The sequence below is a fragment of the Diuraphis noxia genome, unplaced genomic scaffold, assembly GCF_037042655.1.
Source record: "Diuraphis noxia isolate RWA-SAM2 unplaced genomic scaffold, SU_Dnox_SAM2 contig0001, whole genome shotgun sequence".
Taxonomy (NCBI): domain Eukaryota; kingdom Metazoa; phylum Arthropoda; class Insecta; order Hemiptera; family Aphididae; genus Diuraphis; species Diuraphis noxia.
The window spans coordinates 59,159,550-59,175,841 of NW_028301711.1; the positions used below are offsets into that span (position 1 = coordinate 59,159,550).

At 29.6% G+C, this 16,292-nt stretch overlaps 1 protein-coding gene and 1 pseudogene across 1 annotated transcript; both read right to left on the reverse strand.

The window, feature by feature from the left end:
- Nucleotides 1-12,592: 12,592 nt before the first annotated feature.
- Nucleotides 12,593-13,684, reverse strand: LOC149061035 (E3 SUMO-protein ligase ZBED1-like). Its single transcript, XM_089214980.1, has 3 exons — nt 13,207-13,684; nt 12,868-13,122; nt 12,593-12,786 (listed from the first exon to the last, which is right to left on the reverse strand). The coding sequence occupies exons 1-3, from the start codon at nt 13,682-13,684 to the stop codon at nt 12,593-12,595; spliced, it is 927 nt and encodes a 308-aa protein (XP_089071106.1).
- Nucleotides 13,685-15,489: 1,805 nt separating this feature from the next.
- LOC149061036 (uncharacterized) lies at nt 15,490-16,017 on the reverse strand (annotated as a pseudogene).
- Between the last annotated feature and the right edge of the window lie 275 nt (nt 16,018-16,292).

The following is a 16,292-nucleotide window of genomic DNA, read 5'->3' on the forward strand; positions in this document are numbered from 1 at the left end:
TAATGATGAAATGAGTAAATAAAATTTGATAATTTATCAGTCTTATTTTAAACTGTCAGTTTCATATTCCTCGTCAGTTTCTTGTAAACAGTCTTGGATTTTTGTACTATTTCTCATTTGCAGATACTCCTCGTGAAACTCATTAGGAATAATTCCAGATGTACACAATTTAATAAGATCATTATATTTTTCTTTCGAGATTGCAATGGTTTCTTTATACAACTTTTTTGCAATGACTTCTGTAGTGGACCGAGATTCTTTCTTGTTCTGACCGCCTTTAAGTTTTAATGTTTTTGGTTCACAATCAGGATTATATGAAAAATATGCATGGATATTTATGGAATGAAAATTATCATCTTCACTATCCAAATTCAAACGTGAAAAAACAAAGTAACGAACTTTTGAAATTTGAATGATATTACCATCGATATCTTTTAAAACTTTTGGGAGTATATTACTATTATCAGCTTTATATTTCCAATTATAAAAATCTGAATAAGCAAGTTGTTTTACCTCTATAGGCTTAGGATTTATACGTGCGTTTCTAATAAGTGTAGCCCATTCACTTGATGCCCAAACAGTTTTGTCCCTAACAAAACGTTCGATTGATGCATGCACTGAATCTACCGGCATGTAAGTATGGCCCGGCAATAGAAAAACGATTTTTATCTCTTTAATGTACGTGAATTGACTTTTGAGTGATTTTGAAATCATAGCTAACATAGCACGATTTTTGTTTTGGCCGGTGCACGAGTCACAATATAAAGCTACGTATTCATATATTTTTTTGATATCTATATCGGTTAAATAGTTGTGTATACATGTCACAATTTCATTACATCCCCTTTTTCCGTTTATTTCTCCCCATAAATAAGCATAAGCATTTTGCGTTCCCGACTCGTAAATGGTGCAGTTATAAGAACTAAACTTCCTACTATAGTACAAATTCATATTTTGACCTGATGGGCTACTCAATACTTTTTGTTAATCAAAACTCGAGCACAAAAAATTCCCTTTACACTTTGAAATCTGTTGATCAAACAAAAACATAGACTTACATTCTTCTTTTTCGTATAAATTAAGTTGATTTTTTGTATTTTCGGATTCATTTAGTTGTCGGCTCATAATAATATTTTCAATTTTACAACACCAAGTACATTTATCCTTTTTAGGGACATGAAAACCGATATTATATTTTTCTTTAAACAGCTGATAGAAAAGTGTTTTTTTTATGATAGTACCGTTACTTTGTTTACAAAAATCAATGTAAAGCTTATATAATCTAGAGCAATTTCCTAACTCTGACGGTAAATATTTTTTAGTCGTTGAGGCTCGGCAATAGTGTGATGGTACCGCTGGGAGCTGCTGTATAAATTTATCAAAATTTGCCATAACATCATCAGACGTTTTATTTTTTGGACGTCTTGAACCACGACCATCTTTTTTCGAAGTTCCTGAAGGGGATCGCTTTGAAAGTGTATAAGTTAAACATTTTTGTGTCATATCCAAAGTTTTTAACAAAAACTGTTGACATACCCGCTTTGGTTCACTATTGCACGATAAATAATATTCTCTAGTTACATTACGGCGACTAGTACCTTCAACTCTTTTCCTTTTAATAGCAATTTCTTTGGTAGATGATAATAAATAATCCCGTTGTCTTTCATAACTACCTAATCCCCAAAAATTGGAAAAAATAATTTGTCTCTCTTCTTCGGTTATTTTATTCGTACACTTGTTAGGACATTTTGAATTAGCGCAAGGGTTATTTTGAACTTTCTTACCATTACCATGGACACGGTTGTGTTTTTCCTTTATTTTTTTATTAATAATTTTTGGCTTTTTCAAACCACTTTTTCCTATCTGTGTTAGTTCATCAACAATAACAACATCATTGCATTCTAAATCACAACTTGAAGTTTTTTTATCGGATTCTATAGATGGAATTTTGAAAAGTTCTCGTGAACAACTAGGTTTTTGACAATTAGTTATAATATTATCACTAATATCAGAAACAGTAAATGAAGTATTTTTATTCAACACCATACCTGGTGGTAACCAATCTGTTGTATCTCTAGTACACTCTGACAGACATAATGTCGGTGACTTATCAGATAATAATGTATTTTTAGCAGTAATATTATTTTTGGTAACAGGAACTTCAGATTTTTTATAAACATTTAACTCTTTATTTTCAACTGCCATAATATCTTTATAAACTAGACCATTAAAAAAATTAGCACGATCAAAGTTGTCGTTTTGTTTTGATGGAAAGTTATTTTCAATAGTGCTAGACGAATTATTTATAGCATTCATCATTTTTTTTATTCTTGAACCCATTTTTAAACTAAATAAACATAATAAAAGGTACAAACAGTTAATTAAACTATAACTATTAACTAATCAATTACTATAATATTTGTACTATTGCTTAACTACTACGGTGACATTTAGACACAGTTGTGGACTGGACAACAAAACTTATCATGTAAGACATTCCTACCTACTAATAATGGGAAACATAATTTTAAAATATTATACCTAGGCGTAAGACAATATAACACACCTTAAAGAGATGACCATTATGATACTTGTATTATGATACTTGCATTTATGTAATAGTATTTATTACATAAAACTTACTTGAAATCAAGGATCTTGAATGAGTGGAACGTGTAGCCACTGTAAGCAGCTCGCAAATGCGTAATGCGTATCAATTATTATTCGTTATCATAAATTAGCATAAATACCATTATTCTGATGTTAGCAACAAAATGTCGTTTGCAACATCATATTAAATTATTTAATAGTCGTTTACGCCTAATAAAAGTCGTTTACGCCTAATAGAAGTCGTTTACGCCTAATAAAAGTCGTTTACGCCCGATAACAACTTCACACCTAATATTGAATGGCGGTTACGCTAAATATTTAAACATCGATAGTTATTCGTAAAAAAATCGTATCGATACAATCGTTGGCTCTATCGATAAAGAATCGTGGCGTTTACGCCAAAATTATATTAACTCATTTTCGGCCAAAATGTCGTTTACGCCCTTTTTCCCTGTAACCGTCGATATACTTACAAATTGATATTTATAACAATTTCGATTTTGTATTTTCGCGTTTGAGATGTTTGAGTGTTTGACTGATTTTTTGATAACATCAGCTAAACTGTTCTGTTCAAATTAACCAAACGTTCATTGCATTATCATGCCGCTTAACGCTTTTTACAGTGCTGACAAAACCACTAACAAAAATTATAAAATGATGTAACCGACAACAATGACGCTTACGTATTATCAAGTTTTCTTGAATGCCGTTTAAATCTTTTAATTGACGTTTACGCCCAGTTTTTTCATTCCCTCCAATTCTATGGCGTTTACGACCACATATTAAATCATCGATTTTTGGATATATACAAATTATTGCGATGTTTAGGTTGGATTAATCAATGTATAATCATGCCGTTTACAATAATATGCAACAATATCGATTTTGAAAATAGTGGCGTTTACGCCCTTTTACCTTCTAACCATCGATATATCAATGCGCGTGTATAATATTATGACTGTACTAAAATAACTTTAATTACGTAAAATCTAATAATTCGACACAAATTCTATTGACAGTATCGTCAGTATTACTTTCAGCAGAAAATAAATTGTAAATACTAATGTCAATGTGTATAGTGTATTGTCTTATATGTATATATTATAGTAATTTTTTTTTATAAATGAATAACGATGGCTGTAAGTGTCAGTAAAGATTATGTCAAAAGTACATCTATAAACTTACCAAAACTTGACATTTTTTCTGTAACACAATACATAAAAAATAATGATTGCTTCAATGATCCTGAAGTTAGGGGATCAAAAGCTCAAAGGTGTGTACCTATTATTATTTATTATCACTGCTAGTTTTTTGTTTCCTAATACAAATAATATTTATAATATTTAAATAATTAAATTACCTGAATATAAATATTTAAGAATACTAATTAATAATATGTAGTTAAAAACTCAATTATTTTTAATAAAATATATAGATGTGCTGATTATTTTTTATATATTTTCATTAGATCATCGAGAGATCCCATATCTTTATGAGAATTTTAATATGTTACATTATATAAATCTTTTGTGTACCTATAGAAAATAATTTATAATTATTGATAAGGTAGGTATTTATATTTAATTATAACTAGTCCTTAAATGTTGTAAACAAAGATTTTATTATTATTTACAGGTGGATGTAAACACAGTTTAGCTTTTCTCATGTATGTTCATAGAAAATCTGAAAAAAAGTCTCCCACAGAAGTTGAGTGCTATTGGAAAAGACCCAAACTTTCTGGGGTTGCTACCAGTGGCGGTTTTGACATGTAATTTTACATGAGGCGGAAAAATATTCAATAGTAAATACACTATTACTCTTACATAGGAACAAAATATGTTAATGTATTCTTTAAATGGTATAGGTTACAGGGGCGTCTCCAGACCTTGGCTATGGGGGGGGCGAAATAATAAAAAAATAAATATTAATTTACATGAGAATATGGGATTCAGATACTGAGTGATGAACCATTTTTTTTTCAACTTTTGTAATTTAGAACTATAATAGTCTCCTATCTATAAAATATTTGTGTCACTGAAATGTTACAATATTAAAAACAAATTGTCATAGTCATCATAGTATACAAATTTATTTTATTGATTAATAGTTAAATATAAGTAGTTTATAAAACAAAATCTAAAATTCTTTTATTTTTAGCAAAGCGGTCTATTATTTTGTCAACGCTTAATTGAAGCTGCCTATGTATATGTAAAAGCGCCAAACCTGTCAATCTACTTTGGCCCATTTCACTTCTTATCCAAGTTTTCAACCTAAAAAGCAATCCAAATAAAGAAGAAACATACTTTAAAATTAAAGCAAATTAGCAAAAGCAATAAGCATACTATTTAGTACCTATTGTAAAATATTGTTATTACATTCATTAAGCGCAGTTATAGATGCATGTTTAACATGCAATTATGTTTAAATTATAAATTTAATATAAGATACTAAATTTGTTTTATAGTTGTACTAATCAACTATCAAGTATTAGCAAAAAAATAGCACTTATAGTAAAATAAAATAAAAATGCACTGTCAAAAAAAATAAATAAACCTACATTTGACTATAATTCAAACATGTTAAAAATACAAAAATAAATGTTCATAAAACAAATATTTAACATGTTTGGATTCATTAAATAAATTAAAATTTGTATACAACCTTCTAAGAGTGGAAAAACTACGTTCTGCAGTAGCAACACTGACAGGAAGTGTACCCAAGACCAATAATAATTTTTTTATGCTTGGGAAAAATGTGTCAGAACATTCATCAAAAGCCGAAAACACTTCATTTGGAATATTTAATCCTATACAAACAAAATTGAATGAAAACTTTAATTGTTTATAAAATACAATATAATTAGTGTTAAATTAAGTACCTTCATTCTTTTGTGTGGTCCATTTAGTCTTCCATAATTCTAACTCACCTCTGAACATTAATGTATTAAAATCAAGGAATGTATACTGGTCACCGACTGTTTTCATTAATTCATCACTAGTTTCAGAAGACATCTTAATTGTGTTAGATGGAATGAGTTGCATTAGTAAAAAAATTGTTTTGTTTTTCTCATCCAAGAAACGGTGTTTGATATCTTCTAACACATTGTCAATAATAGGTATAAATAAAATTCGACGGTAATATTCTTCAATAGAATTGGCTGGTGTATTACACCTTTGATTTTGTTTTTTTACAATTCTTGGTTGCTTCATTTCTACATCTAACTCAATCATTACATTTTTGCTTTCTTCAAATATTTTTTCAAAATGCACATCACAATTAGTGCGTTTGTCGTTAAGGGTCTTTATAATGTCATTTATACAATTAGTAGCAGAAGCAACATCTTGTGTCACACTTTGTAATACTTTACTAGCTGCTGAAGTAATGCTTAATATACTTGAAACCGTATATAATGTCATTATAAACTCACAATTACATATGGAAAAAATCAAAGTTTTGGCTTTTGATGATGAAACATGGTCGTCCCATTCTGAAATGTTTACAAGACTATCAACTATTTCTTTGAGGTTTGTTTGAAATTCAAATATGCTATCGTGCCGCTCAATCCATCTAGTCTCACATAAAGAAGTAATTGATCTTTTTTGACCTTTGAGATTATTTTTCAAAATAAAATTGCGTTTTGAAGATAAATTGAAAAATGATAAAACTTCTTTAATGATGCCCATGAAATTTCTTACTAATTGTACATTGGATGATTTTGAGATTGACAAATTTAAAGCATGGTTAGAGCAAGGACTATGAACAGCGTTGACACAGCTCTTTTGAATGTGTTGAACAGCACCTCTTATTACAGATGTCATTACAGCACATCCATCAGTCGCAATTCCAATACAGTCATCCAAATTCAGTGACATGTCTTTTAAAACATTGACTACTGTATTGCCTAACACCTCACCAGTTAGTTTTGGCTCTAAATTTATATTTGTACAAGGTTCTTTGTCATACACATAGTTATGACAGTTAATGAAGCCAATAAACCGTTCATGAACTTTATTTTCTTTGTCAATATTTCTTAAACTTAAGCTCATTTGAGAAATGTGTGATATATCTGTCGTTTCATCAAATATTATTGAAAAATATTGGCTTTCTCTAATATTTTCCATAATTTGAAATAAAATTTCTTCTTTGCAGCACTGTATAATTTCTTCCTGTGATGTGTGTGAGATGTATGTTGCCTTTGCACTAGTTGTTTCCAAATGATTCTTCAAAACAGTATCTCCTGATAGTATTCGAAACCTTAATAGCTCACGGAAATTGCCTTCATTTACTACGGATAAACTATTTTCAGTATGCTCATTACCCATCAAGCTGCCTTGGTCACGATGGCCACGTAAAGGTAAGTTTTGACGTCCAAGAAAAATCACTGATTCAACAATCGGTTTTAATCTGGCTCGATTTTCAATAACCTGGTTCAATCTAGTGTTATTAATTACATTAATAATTTCTTTTGCCGGATTTTTGTAGCAAGTTAAAAAATCATTGGCTGTTTGTGTTGCATTTATGTGGTATAAGCATTTACTGTGTTTGCTCAAATCTCCCGTTTCACCCAATATTTTGGCATATTTATTTAAAGGTACAGTAACCAGACTTTTCAAAGTTACATTTTTATCTTTTCCTCCTTTATTTGCAAAAAAAACACAATAATTGCAAAAAACACCACCTTTTTTTTGTGAATATACAAGCCATTTGAACTGAATAAAATGATCTCTTTTGAGATATCTTTTTTCTTGTTTACTTTGTTTATTATGTAAGCTAAAAGGGTACTGAAAATTATTATCAGGAACATTAGTTGATTCTAAGAATCTTGCCTTTACATGATCAGTTTGACTACCTTTTTCTATATAATCACCAATATCATTACTTATACTAATAGTCGTTGAAAAAGGAGTATTAGTATGTTCATTAATTGGTGGTTGTTCATTTTTATTAGTTAGATCTGGAGATGAATGTACCTGTGTCACAGAAGTTCTTTTTTTTACCCAAGATGATATCGAACCACTGTTTTTTCGTTTGTTATCGGTCATCACACGGAAATATTACAAACTTTATTGTTTTTACTCAACCAAAATAATAATATATAAATAATTATGTATAAATAAATAAATTAATAATTAATAAACACAAGGCACAAGTCAGTTGTAGACTACTATTTAATTTATCATATTATCATAACGACATAACGTATTATCATATTTAAATCTATAACACTTATCAGTTGACTCCACTTATCAGTTATCATGGCCATGTGGATTAGTTGCAAGGTTTATAGATACTAGTATGATACTATATGATCGCGAATACGTGTTTTGATAACAAGATAATATTGTGAAATTACTGAAATTTCATATTATATAAATGTCAAATAATTTAATATAAATTATAAAATTTACTAATAATTACTATGCAAGTCAGTCACCTTACGGGGGGGGCGATCGCCCCTTTCGCCCCCCCCCCCCACAAGGACGCCCCTGATAGGTTATCAAAATAGGGTGGAAATATTAGCCAGTTATAAAAATTAAATTACTACTGTTGCCTAGGGTGTACCACGTAGAGGTTTTTCCATACACCCCTCCCTAACTATATACATATAGGTATTTACAGTATTTTACACACATTAAATATCATTAACAAATATCAATATAATATATTACATGACTAGTATTTTAGTTGTAATTTGATTTAAAACATAAATATCTACATAATAATTAATAAACAAAATATATAAGTGTAATATGAAACGTAAAAAAAAAAAAATAATAATAACATGACAGCTAACATAAACCTTTCATAATAAAACATACACAATAGAATTTTTTTGAATAACACATTATTTACAAAATATATGATTTAACATATTATAGTTATACCAAATATGATGTTATGATTTATATCGTAAATCAATACTTCTATTCTTTTTACTCGCATAAATATTTATAACTTCATCATAAAACGCTCCAGTATGTTTAAGTTGGTCAACTAACTCCTTTTCAATTGAAATTATAGCAAGAGAACTCAATCGATTTTGGGAAATACTGTTACGCAAATATGTTTTTATACGTTTTAGACAGGAGAAACTCCTTTCCACTGATACGCTGGTTGATGGTATAGTTAATATTAAAGAAAATAGTTTATATACTTCAGGTAAAATTACTTTTAATCCACTGCTTTCAAATATTTTTACTAAATCATAGACATGATGTAAATCTTGATATTTTTCATCGCTGTATAATACTTCTAACTCTGTTTTTAATTTGTTATTATTAACAAATATGTCAGAATAAGATTCTCCCAGATTTTCAAATGCATTTACAGGAAAATTTGTAGAATAGTATTTAAACTTTGAAACATCAGCCAGTTGTAAAAATATCAATTTATCAGTATTTTGAAATCTCGTGATTATCTGATGTAAAATATTGTCTAGTATTTCATAATATAATAATTTATAATTTAATTCAGGATTAGACATATTTCTTGTTGCCTTAGGGCGTTTTGTTAACGCTATCGCATTGTTAAATACTTTTAAAAACTCAGATTCATTTCTTTTATTACTAACGAGATCATAGACTTTATTTATTTGTCGCATACAATATTCCATATCAAATGACTTATTTTGAAGTGTATTAAACAAATTATCTGTGAGTAAAAATATACTGTTAAATATTAGAGCTAAAAAAGAGAAGTCAAATTTTTTTAAATTGTTTAAATGCCCAATTGAACCACAAATCTATTCAGATGATGCATTTGAATCTTTTATAATATGTTCAAAAACCTTTTTAAATTCGCCCCACTTGTCTACAACTAAGTTCAAAATTTTTGAGCGAGAAGCCCATCTCGTCTGAACAAACTGCGGTATGCGTTTACCAACAATAGCATCTACAACATTCGTTCGCGAGGTAGAATTATGAAAAAAAGCTGAAATTCCAGTCATGTTTGCAAAAAAAATTCGACACTGTGTGTTAGCACTGCAGCCATGCTGTAACACTAGGTTCAAACGATGCGCTAAGCAGTGTGTAAATAATGTATTAGGAGCAACCTCTCTAACTTTAGCTTGTAAACCATTTACATCACCAGCCATAACACTTGCGCCACCATAACACTGACCAATTAACTTTTTTTCCATATCAAATTCTAATAGTACAGAATTTAACGTATTAAAGAGACCCTCGGCAGTACGATCCTCACTAACATTATAGAAACCGAGAAACCTTTCTACCAATTCAGATTTACTTGTTATATATCTTAGTATAATTGAACATTGTGTTCTTTGCGAAATATCCGTCGTATCATCAACTTGGACAGAATAAAACATACACTCTTTGATTTCAGTTTTTACCATATTATTTATGTGATCGGAAACACATGTTATCAAGTCATTTTGTATTGTATTTGACAATCCTGAAAATATATTTTTTATTGCCTTATAATGGTTTTGAATCTCCAATGAACACCTAATAATATGCATATCAAAAAGTTCTTTAAAATTTCCTTTATTCAAGGAACTTGAACTTTCGTTATGACCTCGAAAAGCCAGTTCCTGTCTACCCAAAAATAACACAATATCAATTAGATGTTCCATAAAAAGTCGGTTAAACCGTACATTTTCATTATATTTTTTTTTAAACAAATAACCATGTTCGGTCAAAGCGTCTGCTATAGTTACTCTATTATTTTCTAGATGTTTTAATCCTAACATACAATGAATATGTTCTTTGGCAGATTCATGAAGTTTGACACTACGGGATAAATTTTTTAAATCGCCATAACCTTTTGTAGTCCAAACAGATTTAGTCGTACTTAAAAGTAAACATGGCTAACAATACAACGCCTGTTTATATTGGCTTCCACAAAGCCAAATATGTAAATCGTACCATTTATGATTAAACGCTCTATTATACATTTTACCACCTTTCGTATCTTTTAACAGACAACACAATTGGGGAATTGGTTTACCAAGCTTTAGCAAATCATTTTTGTCATTAGTTGTCCAACGACGAAATGGCGTTTCTAATAGTTGAACAACAGGGTCATATAAAGGATTCATTTCTAAATACGACACTTTAAAGTCTAAAACACGTGTAAATAAATGTAATACTATTATGTTTAAAGACTTAAGTTTCAAATGAAAACCAATGACTAGAATACTAAATAATAGACAGTATGTCCGTATGGCATATACAAATACAACTACACGACTACACTCCTACTCCTTAAGACTAGACGAGCCATAGATAAAACTGATAAAACATAAACGAAGAACAACAAAGTAAAAACCTTAAGATCTTCATGGTAAAAACTATTCTATATTTCTGTTGATAATAAAATAATTAATATTTCACGACCAAATGATAACGGACGTGCTACACGGCGACGGCAGCTGTGTATCAGTGTCCAGTGACAACAGCATGCGCTGGCAGCCGGCAGGGGCTCGGGCAGTTCCCCCACCTAGGAAGTAGCACGGCTAGTGCATGGCTAAATAACTAGGTATGATCACATAATTACCAAATTTGGTTCAATGAGCGCATTCATGGAAGAAACAGCTAATTTATCATTCTTTACATTGAATTATGACGTCAACCGGCAGTAAACTTTTAGGGCACAGCCAGCCGTTTTGGCGGGTATTGATAAGAATTCCTTCCGGCTGACGTCATCGACATGCGTATCACGGAACTAAGATCATACCTAGTTATTTAGCCATGGGCTAGTGGATACGTACAATTTATGTACCCGGCGGGCGGCAGCCAACGTTTATTATTTCGTTGTGCGGTTGATTTTAGTCGCCTCTGGCGGCGGTCTGCGCATGCGCTACACGCGTTATTTTACGAGCTTACATGTGTGTACGTAGATGCACCTCGCATGTACAAACTTAGGCGGCGCCGGCTAGTCTAGTGATGGGCGCTACCGACTAGTTTTGAATATCGATAGTTTAATAAACTACCGAATGTTTATTCAAGCGGACGATAGTACTAAACTATTCAATATTTTTAAAACTATCGATTGGACTCGACATTAACCTATTTAACCTGAAACTATCGATTGGACTATTGAACCTGAAACTATTGAGTATTTCAAGTATGAATAGTTTTATAAAACTATCGAGTATTTTAAGTATGAATAGTTTTATAAAACAATCGAATTAATTGAAACTATCGAGTATTTTATTGCATGATAATTAATTGGTAAATTACGGATTAGTGAGGGGGGCACTTGCCCACCCCTGTGCCTCAAATTGAATATCTTATATTATAATAATAAATAATACATGTATAATGGAGTCTTTTACATGTTATGTATAATTAATCATAATAATAAAAGCATAGCAGAAAACCACTCCTGATTGAAATCTTAGCTACGCCCATTATCAAAGACACAACATTTTTATTTTAAATAAGAACTTAAAATCATTCATTCAATCATTCAAAGTACAACCATGGTCGGTCCAATTTTCTCCCACAAAAGGTGTAGAATTTTAAATTCAGACCAATATCAATGTAGTAAAAATTAATGTAGACAGAAAAGAATCACATCTTTATAATACCATAAGCTTCTTCACTCTACTCAGAATAAAAAATTTTGTATCCAAGAATGATTTATAACTTTCAAGCAGGTTTTTTTTAAATAATAAGACATTTGAATATTGTTTTTAGGTAAAATAATAAAATAAATATATTTAAATTATAAAATCTTTTTTTGATGGATACAAAGTTTCATTATAAGTACTTGATAACTTACGAATAACTAAAACATAACTAAAATAAATTAAAACCAACTTCAACATTATTAACATATTATAACAGGATGCAAATATTAGATAGCTAATAAATACCTAAATCTATTAATCAATATACACTTTTTGTTATTAATTTTCTTACTACTTTACTTACTTTTTGTGCAATAACTTCTGAAACTTACATAAAAATTAAGAGGACACTACACCCGCATGTGTTGTCTGTCTTACTAACGTACATCATAACAAATTTATCCAATAAGCTGGCACATCGCATTTTAAATCCATATGAGGCATGCTTAGATACTGCTTCATTAAAGCAGTAGCACTACTTGTCGTAGTTGTTTGTGACTGTACTGTAATGACTCTAGATTGAAGAAAATTCCAAATATTGTCGTCATCTTCATTTGTATTAGTTTCAACTGTATCTTGTTCTGAAATTATTAATATAATATTTAAAAGGTCTTAGCTTCAATATATTATTCAATATTCAGTTGTATATTATATATTTTTACCAGTGTTAGATACATTTCTCATTAAAGTAGCTGTTTCTGCAACTAAGCTAGCCTTAGCATCATTTGCATTTTGTGCCAACCCAAACGCAACCTTTTTGCATCTTGGGTCTAGTAATGTGGCTCGAGAAAAAAGTGGTGTTAAAGTTTGCTTTTCAATTCCATCAAAACGCCTGGAAACATTTTCTGAGAGCCTACCTTTAATAAAACTTCCAAGTCGTGTTTTTGGACTCTTTGAATTTAAAGAACATTGCAAACCTATACAAAATAAATATTAATTAAGTTTAATATTATTATATTTTAGATAGAAAAATTAAATTGCTGAATTATAAAATGAATTACCTCGTAGCAGTGGTATAACTTTAGATATAGTCGGATATTGTTCAGCTGAAAGCTCAACAGTCAAATTATTGAAAGGTCTAAGCAAAGGTATCATATCTTCGATAATATTCCATTCCTCAGAATCAAGATTACTTGGTGCTTCTTTTAACGTAATCATTACGATGGTCAGGGGTTCTTTTAATTTTATTAGCCTTTCTAGCATAAAAAAGGTACTGTTCCAGCGGGTGCGTATATCTTGCTTAAGCTTTAAAATTATTGGACTACCAAGTTGTTTTTGTTTCTCAGCTAACATTCGATTTCCAACTTCACTTCTCTTGAAAAATCCAACTATGGTACGGCATTTCTTCAAAACTGTTTTTAAGTCACCTTCATCTGAATCGTTCTCAGGACCAACTCCTTCGTCATCACATAGTTTAAGAGCTTGCTGAACTACTAGATTTAATTTGTGAGCTATACATGGTAAGTGAGATAGGTTCATTAGCCTTACAGCTGCTCTAATATTTGCTCCACCATCTGTAACCACTGCCACAACTTTATTAAAAATGTTCCAGTTATGTAGTTCGTTGGTCATTATTTCTGACAAATATACACTAGTATGGTTACTTTCTAATTTTTTTGTGCAAAGAACAAACGTTTTTAAAACTGTTTCACTTAAAAAATGAACAGTCAAATTTAAATAAGAATCTGTGTTAATTGACGTCCATACATCTGTAGTGATCGCTACATCCACTGCTTTATCAAGCAAAACTTATACTTTATTTTGTACAGATGAAAATATTTTTGGTATGATTGTCCTACCAAGCGCTCTCCTACTTGGAATTTCATATCTATAATATAAGTTTATTTTATTTACATTATTTTTTATAACTTACTAAATAAACAGAAAAATTTCAATATTCAATAGGTAACAAAAATGAAAGGGGACAGTAGATATAAGTTATAACTGACATTTATTTTAAGCTAATTTTACTGTATAGATAAATGTTTTATAACATATTATCAGAGCTTTGAACTTGATGCACTTAAAAAAGCTTTAATGTGTATTTATATGGGAATTAACATGGTTACAGAAATAATAATATAGTAAAAGGTGTTATTGGTAATTTTATTTTTTAAAATTGCTCTTATGAAAAATGACAGTTTATACCTATATCTAATATCCCTTATTCTAACATGGATATTCAGATATTTATAACTCAATGTTAATTTATGTTTGATTATAACAGTATGCATATTGTAAAACATTTTCATTAAGACTAGATAAATAAATAAATAAATATATAATATCTAAATTTCACATGTAATGATAAGACACAATATGTAATATTGTAAGTCAATAAAAATGTATTATTTAATTATTACCTGGAATCTAAGAGCTCAATCATACTACGAAAGCCTGCATTTTCAACTATTGATAGCGGTTGAAGGTCTTCGGCTATCATTTTAACAATAGCTTCGTGGAACGCAGTGACTTGTTTTTCTGATGGTGCACCGAATCTTAAAAATTATTAAAGATGTGATATATTTGAAATTGAAATAAAAGGCTTCCAGATAATATCTATTTGGTTATTGATAAATCTTGAAAATTCTTAAATTTAAAAACGATGAATTTAAATTGAAAAAAAAAAGGTGGTCAAGTGGATATCGCTCTACTGTACAGTATGTATCGAGTGGACCTCGGACAAAAAGTAGGTCACTAATTCACTATAATAGATGTATTAAATTTGAATGCAATGATAGGTATCATTATATATGAAAAAGTAAACAAAAAAACACATCTTTATAAAACCAATATATACGGTTTTTTATATAAAATCTAAAATTTTTAATATTCAGTTATTTATTTTAGTTGAATAAAAATCACTCATATAATAATGAATTCAAGATTTTCAAGATTTAAAAATAACAACTATTATGATTCAATACTTGATAAAAATACTCGGACCTGTTAGCTAACTTTGTGAATAGTAAGGTAGCTCATATTATGCAGAAATTCTTAATAAATAAAAACCATGTGCAGCATACTTAGTATTAATTATTTTTAGAATAGGCTATTAATAGTCATTAGCATTATTTGATATAATAAGGTATAAATTTACTAAAAAAATTAAATAATTTGGTATAATATGCTTTTCGTTGAGTACTTAGATAAGTACATTCATTTTTAAATACTGAGTTACTTCTTCCAATAAGCTATACAATTATATTTGAAGTACATTGTACATGGTCTTTATTATATTAAATTTAAATGGCAGACAACAAATTTAAAACAATAATATTCTCTTAATGAATAATTGCATCCAAGCTAATATTAGCTTTTAATATATACGCTATAATAAAATCTTTATGTTCCCCACATGGAAATGTGAACGTCTCACACCTGGTTATCAAGGCTTCTACCGTGTCTTCAAAAACACTTGTTTTACCTAAATGATTCATCAATTCATCTTCAACCACACTCAATAATTCATACAAATATTTATTTGGATGTTTTAGCCATCCTCTGGATTTTATATTTGTCAAATCAGCCTCGGATGTGAAACATTCATTAAACATAATACTAGTTTTACATTTTTGACAAGAACTTCTTTTAGTTATTTGGTGAGTTAAATAACCAGCAATATAATACTTTAAGCAGTCCACAATTGGAGCCTAAGAATAATCATGTTCCACTATATCAGTAAATTCCCATTCACCTTCATTTATAAGACCATTTAATTTGGTTTTTAATTTATCTTTTGCTGATAAATCTGTATTGTTTTCATAACAATTCTTTATATCAGAAATTGTTATTAAATTTGTGTGTGGCATATTCTCATAAACGGTACAGTTTCCATATTTTGGAGGTTTTATAGCGTAAACTGAAAGTAGTTTATATACCTGTAAAAAAGTTGGTGTAGATGGATGGTCGTTTGCACCTGAAGCCATTCTCGCTGTACCAAAGAAACGCTAAAAAATTTTTTTATTTAATTTATACTATTCAACAAATTCAAACAATTTTTTTTTTTATGTATAGATATATTTTGTTATGTTTGATACATTACCTCCAGTGAATCTTGGTTAACTTTTCCTGTGAGAAGATAACT

Excerpts from the sequence above, each read along its gene's own strand:
- LOC149061035 (XM_089214980.1), bottom strand. The coding sequence starts at position 13,684 with ATGAACCTATCTCACTTACCATGTATAGCTCACAAATTAAATCTAGTA. Across the intron at positions 13,123-13,206 it reads AGTTATACCACTGCTACGAG|GTTTGCAATGTTCTTTAAAT; the intron begins GTAATTCATTTT and ends TATTTTGTATAG. Across the intron at positions 12,787-12,867 it reads GAGAAATGTATCTAACACTG|AACAAGATACAGTTGAAACT; the intron begins GTAAAAATATAT and ends TAATAATTTCAG.